The sequence below is a fragment of the Fukomys damarensis genome, unplaced genomic scaffold, assembly GCF_012274545.1.
Source record: "Fukomys damarensis isolate Sample0158 unplaced genomic scaffold, DMR_v1.0_HiC HiC_scaffold_17, whole genome shotgun sequence".
NCBI classification, from domain to species: domain Eukaryota; kingdom Metazoa; phylum Chordata; class Mammalia; order Rodentia; family Bathyergidae; genus Fukomys; species Fukomys damarensis.
Window position 1 is genome coordinate 35,810,079 of NW_022900929.1, and position 9,380 is coordinate 35,819,458.

The 9,380-nt window shown below is 51.4% G+C and overlaps 2 protein-coding genes across 2 annotated transcripts in view; one reads left to right on the top strand and one right to left on the bottom strand.

The window, feature by feature from the left end:
- Disp2 (dispatched RND transporter family member 2) overlaps positions 1-9,374 on the bottom strand; it is a 17,576-nt gene extending 8,202 nt beyond the window's left edge. Inside the window, exons 1-7 of the mRNA XM_010625034.2 lie at positions 8,830-9,374; positions 2,101-2,427; positions 1,768-1,797; positions 1,506-1,629; positions 1,159-1,274; positions 879-1,006; positions 478-575 (exon numbers count right to left, since the gene is read on the bottom strand). Of these exons, the coding sequence (XP_010623336.1) occupies positions 478-575; positions 879-1,006; positions 1,159-1,274; positions 1,506-1,629; positions 1,768-1,797; positions 2,101-2,411 (807 nt within the window). The 5' untranslated portion in view covers positions 2,412-2,427; positions 8,830-9,374. The remainder of the gene's footprint in view (positions 1-477; positions 576-878; positions 1,007-1,158; positions 1,275-1,505; positions 1,630-1,767; positions 1,798-2,100; positions 2,428-8,829) is intronic.
- Ccdc9b (coiled-coil domain containing 9B) overlaps positions 8,565-9,380 on the top strand; it is a 22,522-nt gene continuing 21,706 nt past the window's right edge. Inside the window, exon 1 of the mRNA XM_019207582.2 lies at positions 8,565-8,638. The gene's annotated coding sequence lies outside the window, so the exon portion shown is untranslated. The remainder of the gene's footprint in view (positions 8,639-9,380) is intronic.

Consider the following 9,380-nt stretch of genomic DNA (forward strand, 5'->3'; position numbering starts at 1 on the left):
TCAGGAGCTTTTTTTTTTTTTTTTTTTTTAATAAATCATTGGTACTGGGGATTGAATCCAGGGCATCACACATTTTTGGCAAGTACCTTAGCACTGAGCTATATCCCTATCCTTCTCTATTTTTTTTTAAATTTTTATTTTGAGACAAGATCTTATTAAATTGCCCAGGCTGGCCTCAGACTTGCAATCCTCAACCTCTGGAGTTAATGGAATTACCAATGTGCACCACCACACCCAGGTCCAGAACTTTTTGAAAAATCTCCAGGCGCTGCTCTAAAAACAGCTGACTCTTCTCCTACCCCAACCTAGAGCCTCCCAGCAGGACTGGAATACTTCTCTAAGCCGGGAATGCTCTTCCCCCATCTGCCCTGGCAGTCCTGACTGCCAGCAAGTGGCTGTGTGGCTTGGGATTGTATCTCCTTGAGATCAGGTCCTGGGTCCCCCCACATACTTCCAGCGCCTCCCCAGCCAGCTCACCTGCTCCTGTTCTATCCGGCACATGGAATGGATGGCATTCAGGTTCCACAGGCTGCCCCCCGAGGTGGACACGAACACCAGCTTTGCGTAGCTCTTCTCTGCAATATACCCCCTTGGAACTCAGCTCTTTGGCACCAGGTCCAGGGCCCACCAAAGAGATGATGCCTCCCCGGGATCTCTGAGAGTCAGATCCCCAGGAGCATGCTCCTGCCTCTGTGTCCTGAACCCTCCCAGCTTGACCTGGCCTGCCTAGAGCAGAACGCCTTGCTTCCTCCCCCAGTCATGGCCCAACCTCCTTGGCTTGAATGTGGCTGGCTGGCTGCCTTCTCTTTCTGTCTGCCCATCCTACGTGTAGGGGGGCAACCACCACTGAGGCCAGGTCTGATCAGAGTGTAGCTTACCAGGAGCGCCACAGAAGAAGCTGTCCTGCCCTTTGTCCTCCATAGGCTCCACCATCCTGCGTGCCCGGACCAGGCTCTCCTGGGCCCTGCCCCAGGCTGCAGGGCTCAGAGTGCCGAAGGAGTTCGAGCTGAGGTGGAGAGGGTGTCAGTCCTGTGCACCCATAGGATGAGCCAGGCAGGCCCTCTGACCTGCCTTGGGAGGTCACTCGATGCCCCCCACCCCAGAAATCTTGTTCTTTCTCCCTTTCCCACCCTCAGCAGAAAGATGGGAACTTGTTACCTGTTTGGCTCGAGGTCTGGGGAAAGGGAAAGCAGTTTCTTGGGGCCTGTGAAGGCCTGAAGTGCTTTCCAGACCTCTAGCTTCCGCCCGATGTCTGTGTCCCGAGGCTCAAAGCCCTGCATGGAGGAGGGCAAAGAGTAGATGGGGAGAGGAGTTCTCCACTGGAGCCCTCCCCAGGTCTGCCCCTTTGTCCCCTGCCTGTGTGGGTGTGATGTCTAGACCATCTCTGCAACTTTCTGGAGGTTGGGAGCCCAGTATTGCTACCATACTCTGGGCTGGGCCAGCTCTGCGCCCGACTGAGCTGCAGTGTCCAGGCCTGGGGACCCCTCCTCCCCTCAGCCTCTCACCAGTAAAGGATTGGAGAAGTCAGGCAGCTGGCTCCCCAGCAGTCCAGCCAGGGCACAGAGGAGGAAGACAGCCAGGCACACAAGCAGCACGACCACTGGCCACTCAGCAATCAGCTGGGAGAAGCTGGGGAAGATGGAGGGAGCTGTGAGTTGGTGCCAGTGTGCTAAGGAGGGTGGGGAGCTTGGGGCCCACCAAGAGGAGGGTAGGTCAGAGAATACATGGAGTGGCCAGCCTAGGAGTTCTGCTGAGGCCCTGGCCTACCTCTTTGGCATCCGGAAGGCTCGTTCCTGCCTGTGGAAGAGAAGAAAAGACATCTGCTTGCTAGAGTCCTCTTGGGTGTTTGTGTGTGTGTGTGTATGTGTGTGTTTGTGTAGACATGGGGGGTGAGGGATAAAGGGTAAGAACACCTTTTAGAGCTTTGCTACTTCCAAATTCCAGCTCTCTTCTTCGCCTATGCAGGCTGCCTCTTCCAGAAGAGGCAGGGAGCATCCATACTGCCTCCTAAGAAAGGCATTTGAAACCCCAGGGGTCTGCCCACTTTTAAGTCCCATTCTACCTTCCAGGGGCAGCTGGCAGGATGCAGGACCCTCTTACCTGACACTGACCACATGACGCTGTACAGACGGTGGCTTCCAGACCCCGTCACGCTGGGAAGAGGCTGGAGAAGGACTTCGATTGGAGCTGTGGGAGCACAGAGCTGCCTGGTCTCCAGTCCCTAGTAATGAGCTGCCTTCTTGGTATTCTTGAGGTGCTCGAGGATAGGCGAAATGGCCCGGGGCTAACGGGCCAGATGGGTCTAGAGCTTGGAGGGTGGATGTAGGTGCAGGTCCTGAAGAGCCAGAAGGGTCCTCCAGGGGGCAGCTGTGGAGGGAGCAGCTTCTTTCTGGGCTTGCCTCAGGGGCCATGGCCTTGGTCTGGGGCCTGGGAGAGAGCAGCAGGAGTGGGGTTGGTGTGGGTCACATTGCAGAATTGTCCAGTAGGGCTAGAGAAGGAGATGAACTCCAGGACCATGTTATTACGAGTCCTGGGGGAGAGGTGAGGCAGGGAGGGCCTCGATCTAAGTCCCCAGCCTGCCTCTTGGGTTCATCCTCTTACCCACTTATCCATCCATGCTCTCAGAAATGTCATTGGTAGCTGCCACATGCCAGACACTGCCTGACAGCAAATGGGCTTTTACACACACAGTCTCATGTACTCCTTATAAAAACCCCACCAGGGACTTATTTCCTTGCTCTATAGATGTGGAAACAGGTTGAATGAGAGGTGAAGATCCAGACCTTGAACCCTGTACTTCTGACTTGTAGCTCTGCATTTTTTTTCTGCTACCATTGGCTGTTATTTTCTCTTTTCTTTCTTTCTTTTTTATTGTTTGTTTTGTTTTTGCAGTACTGAGGATTGAAGCCAGGGTCTTTGCACTGAACTATATCCCCAATCCTTTTTATTTTTAAATTTTAAGACAAGGTCTCACGAAGCTGCTAAACTGCCCAGTCTGAGCTTGAATTTGTCATCCTCCTGCCTCCGCCTCCCAGAGTGCTGGGATTATAGGTGAGCACCACTGTGTGTGGTGACCTGTTCATTCTCTTGACGGGCATCATTAAGCACCTGCTGCACTTTTGTTCCCATCCTAGTTTTTGGTTGTTCTCTTCTCTCTGCCTGGTTGCTCCTCCCCCAGATAGTTGCCTGGCCTATGTGTTTGTGTTTCTGTGTGTGGTATGTGTTTATTTATTTTTTTTAAACTCTGATTTCTATGCATCTATGACTTCTCAGAGAAGCCTTCCTTGACTTGAATCACCCACCAACTCTATCCTGTTACCCTGCTTGATGTTCCTTTGTAGCATTGCCGCAACCGGATAATAAAGCGTACAGCTGTTTCTTGCCTCTCTCTCGTGTAGAATGGGAGGGCTTGAAGGCAGAGGCCTGCTGCATTGCTCATCTCTGCCCCCAGGAACTTGCATGGTGCCTCGCACACAGAAGGCACCCTGGTGTCTGCTGAGCAAAACAGCACCAGGCTGCCACAAAGAGTGGTGCTGAGATGAGCAGACCCAGCACTTACGCTGCAGCACTTGCTGTAGCTGGGAGATGTGGACCATCCGAGATGTTGGTTTGTTGAGAAAGGGAAACCCTGTCGTGGCCTGTGTGTGGAGCAGAAGATGTACTTTACAGGGGTGTTCGCGGGAAGGGGTCTGCAGAATCCTCTCCCACAACTCCCTCTCAAGGCAACACCCTGCACAGACTTAGCCCTGATCTTGGGCCCGGTCCCACCCCATGGGAGGAAAAGATGACAAAGAACAGAATGCCAGGGCTGGTCACCTGGCAGAGCCCTGTCCTCATGGCTTACCCAGCCCTCCAGAGCTGGCATGGCCCCTGTAGGAGAGCCAGGTTGATGTGGAGCCAGCCTAGCTTCCAGTCCTGCCTGTTGCACTGCTGAGGGTCATGGGCCACAGAGGCAGGCTGACATTATCCACCAAGGCTGAGCTTTGCCCTCAGACCGGGCAGAGGAACTGGAAAGAACAGGCAGGCTCTGTATCTTCTTCCAGATGATGGCCTGCTGGCCCAGGCATTTGGGAAAGAGTGACCCTCATATTGAGAGTAAAACTGGGGAGCAGTCAAGGGGGGCTACTGGTTCTGTCACCTTTTAGATCTAGGGAAAGACTAATGATATTGAATCAGTGGCATCCTTGTCTGTTGCAGATATGATGATAAAATGCACCACTTGGAGTTTTTTGTTGTTGGTTTTTTAATTTTTTTTTTTTGAGACAGGGTCTCTTGCTATGCAGTTAAGGCTGGCCTTGAACTCACAGGGATCCTCTTGTCTCAGCCTCCCAAGTGCTAGGATCATAGGTGTGTATCACCACACTTGGCTGTTGGTTTTTGAGACAGGATCTTGCTATGTAGTCCAAGCTGGCTTTGAACTCACTGTGCAGCCCAGGCTGGCCTCAAACTTGCTGTGATCCTCCTGCCTCAGCTTCCTGAGTGCTGACATTATAGGTATACACCACCTCACCTGGACCACCTTAGTTTTTGTTTGTTGTTTCTTCCTGCTCCCTCTCCCCCTGAACCCAGGCAGTACTACATCTCCAATCCTCTATATCCTTTTAATTTTGAGACAGGATCTTGCTAAGTTTCCCAGGCTGAACTTGAACTTGTGATCCTCCTGCCTCAGCCTCCTGAGTAGGTGGGATTACAGGCATGTGGCACCATGCCAGACTCACCTCTCAGTTTTGCTATGTCAACTGACTCACGTACCATATGTGAGGTGCCTGGCATGGAGCTTGCCGTATAGGAGACACATTCGCTTTTCTGCTCTTATTGACACCCATTACTGGGAGAATATGCTTTAAAAAGTGTATTTGTATTTATACTTTGTCCTCTTTGGGCACCTCAGGCAATAGCTCCAAGACCTTACACCTTAAGATTCTTACTGCATAGTTACAAGTACTTTTGCCATCCAAAAGCTGCATGGAAATTTGATCTCATGGTTTAAATACTTATCTTTTACTAACTGACCATTTACAAAATTAGGAATTAGACCAAATTTGTTCTGAAGCCAGACCTCAGATAACTCCATAAAATTGATGACCTAAGCGGCCAGTGTTCTGGCAGCTGAAAGGCCACTCTCCTGGCAACTGAAAGGCCACTCTCCTCAGGCTGAAGAAAAACTGGGTGAATGGCCCGGTTACGGCGGAGAAGTGAAGATGTCTACTTTTTCAAACTGTTGACTCTGTAGCCCTTCTCTTGGAGCAGTCGTCATTGCTAAGCGCTGTGCTCAGTCTGGGTGGGTCCTGAAGGGATGACAAGCATGGTCCTCTGGGGAAGCCAGAATGAAGAGGGTCCTACTGCAGCCTTTCCATTGGAGGTTTTAGAGCACCAAGCACCGGGCTTGTCCTAGGAGCCAGGGCCCGACTTGAGGTGTCAGGGACATCAGGGGAGGCCAGCAAAAGTGGAAGCCCCTCCCTGCTAATCCTCCTAAGCCTCTTCCCTGCCTTAGTTGATTCCTGTTCAAAGGGATTTGGTGAGCTGGGCATGGTGCCTGTAATCCAGCACTCAGGAGGCTGAGGCAGGAGGATCACAAGTTCAAGGCCCGCCTGGACTACATAGCAAGACCCTGTCTCAGAAAACAAACAAACAGGGGCTGGGGATTTAGCTCAGTGGTTCTGCCACCTGCCTTGCAAGCGCAAGAACCTGAGTTCCATCCCCGGTACCAACAAACAAACAGACAAACATAAATAAAAGGATTTGTCTTCCCTCGTTGGTCTGCTTCTGTCAAGGTCTCCCTGGCCTCACTCTTACCCTTCAGCCCCTTCTGTTCCTCTCCCAGGATCCAGGACTGGCTTCTCCCCAGCTTACCTTTCCTGTCTTACCAAGTATGGCAGAATTTGATCACCCCTCCCATCCCTACTGCTGTAAAGCTGGGCCTTTGTCTCAATTCTTCCAATGAAAAGAGCCAAACTCCACTCTTTTCAGAATAAAATCTTTTTTTTCTGCCAGTCCCAAGCTGCCCTCCGCTCTCAGGGGACCTGATAATCACAGGAGTTAAGCTTTCCAGTCCTCGGTTCCCCAGGGGGCTTTGTTCTCCATTGCTTGGTTTTATGACCCTGCTGGTATGAATAATTTCCTAGGATGCCTGCCTGGCCTGCTGGCCTGTAAGTGACAGAGGCAGACAGGCAAGGAGGAGGACGAAGAGTGGTGACACTAGGCTTGCTCTGGAGGCCAACATCCCTGCAATCAGGGCCTGCCTGACAGGGTGGCAGACACAGAGCCCCAGCATGGAAATCCCAGAAGGGGCAGCTGTGTATGTGTATTAACCCTGTCCCCCAAACCCCCATTCGCAGACCATGGTCATCTGGACATCTGTGTAATCCCACAGAGTAGCCAGGACAGAAGGGGAACAGCTCCCATCATTAGAAAAATAAAGAGGTAATTAAAAAAAAAAAAGAATTAACTGTTTTATCTGAGTATGGTGGTACATGATAGTAATCCCAGAATTATTAACAGGCTGAGGCAGGAGGATGCCAAGTTTGAACCCTGTCTGGGCAACATAAAAGCTGAGACCCTGTTTCAAAATTTAAAAGTGGGGAGGGAGCAGGGATACAGCTCAGCAGTACAGTGACTGCCTGGCAAGTGGGAGACCCTGAGTTTGATTCCCAGCATCAAAAAAATAAAAAATAAAAAATAAACTAGGATTAGAAGTCCCATTTGACACAGCTATTTCCCTGCTGGGTATCTTCCCAAAAGAATTAAAAGAATCATACCATAGTGATATATGTGCAACCATGTTTATAGTGGCACAGTTTGTAATAGCTAAAACTTGGAAACAGCCTGATTGCCCATCAACTGAAGACTGGATAAAGAATTTGTGTTTTCAGTTTTTTAAAAAAATAAAATGGAGTACTACTACTCAGCCATAAAGAATGAGAAACTAGAGACAGAGAGACATTTATAGCTAAATGGATGAACACTGAGGCCATACTCTTAAGTGAAATAAATAATACACATGTGTAAACACCAAACAGTTTTTCTGGTGTGAGAAACTGAAAGTGTAAATAAGGATCAAAATATATGATAGATGTGAAATAGGAAGAAAAGGGCCAATGAGGAAGGAGAAGAAAAAAAAAAGGCTTGGTTAGGGTTCAATACTGGAAAAAAATGGATTAATCATCTCCAATTTCTATCTAATCAGTACACTTGTACAAGATTGTGGAGTAGCTGGGTACAGTGATGGGTGCCTATAATTCCAGCGATGTGGGAGGCTGAGGCAAGACTACTATGTGGACACCGGAGTTTGAGGCCAGCCTGGGCAATGAAGCAACACCCTAACTAAAAACATAAAATAAAACTGGGGCGGGAGTAGGCTGGGGATGTAGCCCCATGGTACACTGTATGTGATTTATATGTGGGGGTCTGGGTTCAATCCCCAGTAAAAGGAAAAAAAAAGGACTGCCTCCCCCCTCCTTCTTTGCTCCACTTTTCTTCCTATCTGTTTTCGTTGTCTTATTCACTGGGAATGTATTCCCAGAGTGCTACTTAGCTCAGCAGGAGCATATCTGTATTTCTTGAATTGAAATGAGCCATGTTGCTAAGCCTGCATAATATCTGTGGTCTTTGGAGGGAAGGGCAGAGAGGCCAGCGTTCCCCAGGGAATTGCTAGACCAGAACAAGTGGTTCCTGTGCCCAGGGGAAATGAATAAGACCAGACAGTGCTGATCCTTGGCAAGATATGCCAGACAGAAAATGACTCCCCAGCTCCTCTACAGATGCCCCTGACTCTGGGCCCCTACTGTGCCCTGTCTTTTTCTGGCTAGGCTGTAGTTTCAGTTTGGCCCCCCATGTGGGGAACATACCTATCCTGTGTCTTATCCTCTTGAATAAGAAGGTTCTGTGCCTTTCAGACTGGTGTATTAGCAAGCGATGGAAGAAAACATTTGTCTGTACTTGTGGGTCTTTCTCTTCCCACTGAGGTACAAAATGTACATTTTAATTGAGGAGATCTGAAGATAATGTGTCCATCTCTGCTTCTTTGCTCAAAAAATGTCTTTTCTTTCAGTTCAGGCAGGACAGAGAGGCAATGTCGTGTCAGGGGAGAGATTCTAGGGGCAGCAGAGCCAGGCGGGCACAGAAATTGCGCCATCTTGCTACCTGGCTGGGCTGTTCATCACGCATATGGTGCAAGAAGGAAGAGAACAGGCACCCGGATCTGGAGAAGGGTCCTCAGGAGGAAGGTGTCTTTCCTGTTCCACCAGCCTGAGGTTCTTTCAAGGGTCGTCCTGACCTCTGCCTGAGCTCAGAGCCTGCCCATGATAGCAGCTCCAGTGAGTGCCAGTGGCTGCCACACTCAAGGACTCAAATCAATACATGCACACCTGGGACCAGGCAGGCCAGGCAAGCAAACGATGGTGATGGGCAGGCAAGCAATGACAGTGATGGACAAAGACATTTCCGATGTAGCTGCTGAATGTCTGCGCCTCCCTCCCAGGACACCCGCCTTGGTCCATGCGCAACCCCGTGCACACTGACACGCTGGCTCAGACTGACGTCTCTGCGGTCTGGGGCCTTCTGCGAAGACGCAGAGCAAAGCCTACAGAGAGGGGCTGTGAGGCCAGGGGAAAGGGGAAACCGTAGTCCTAGAGGAAAGGTAGGAACAGGGGCGGGGCAGGACCCCAGACCCTGAGGGCGACTGGAGGAGACACTAGGGAGTGTCGGGGGAGCGAGAAAATTATCTTGGCAGGATGAAGGCGAACTGACCACCCCTGCCCCCTGCCCAGGAAGGGGGTTTGGGAGAGAATGGGAACGAATGGAGTGACAGATGGCGACCACTGAGGATACCTGGAGCAGGGGTGCTGAGAAGATCTTCGAACCGGCTCTGCGGTGAGGTCCTTCCTACCTGTCTGGGGAGCTGCTGTTTAGGCCTAAAAGATCAACCTTGGGCCGCAGCTCCCCTTTCGAACGCGAGCTAGAAGACGGATTGCTGCAGCAGCTGCGGCTACTCTACCACCGTCCATGCCCGTGGGCGGCGCCGCTGTCCGAGCTCTGGTGCTGAAGCAGCGGCAGCGGCGAGCTCGTGCGCACGCGTCAGTACCAGCAGCCTGTCGCTGGGCGGAGCCGATGGGGAGTTTAGCCAATGAACGCGAGACCGTGGTGGGCGGGACCCGAAGCTTCCAGCGGCGCCGTCGCAAAGGGCCAGGGGCTCGCTGTCACTATGGCGGCGTTTGTGGCCCGCTGAGGGGAGGGGGAGCTGGGCGCTCTGGCTCCCGCAGTTCCCTCGGCTCCTCTTGGCGTCCTCCTCTCCTCCCCAGCGGTTGTTGGGCTTCTGTTCAAGATGGGTCGTTCTTCCTGTCCGTTTGTCGTTGTCCGGGGTCTGCGTCTGTCCGCGGGGG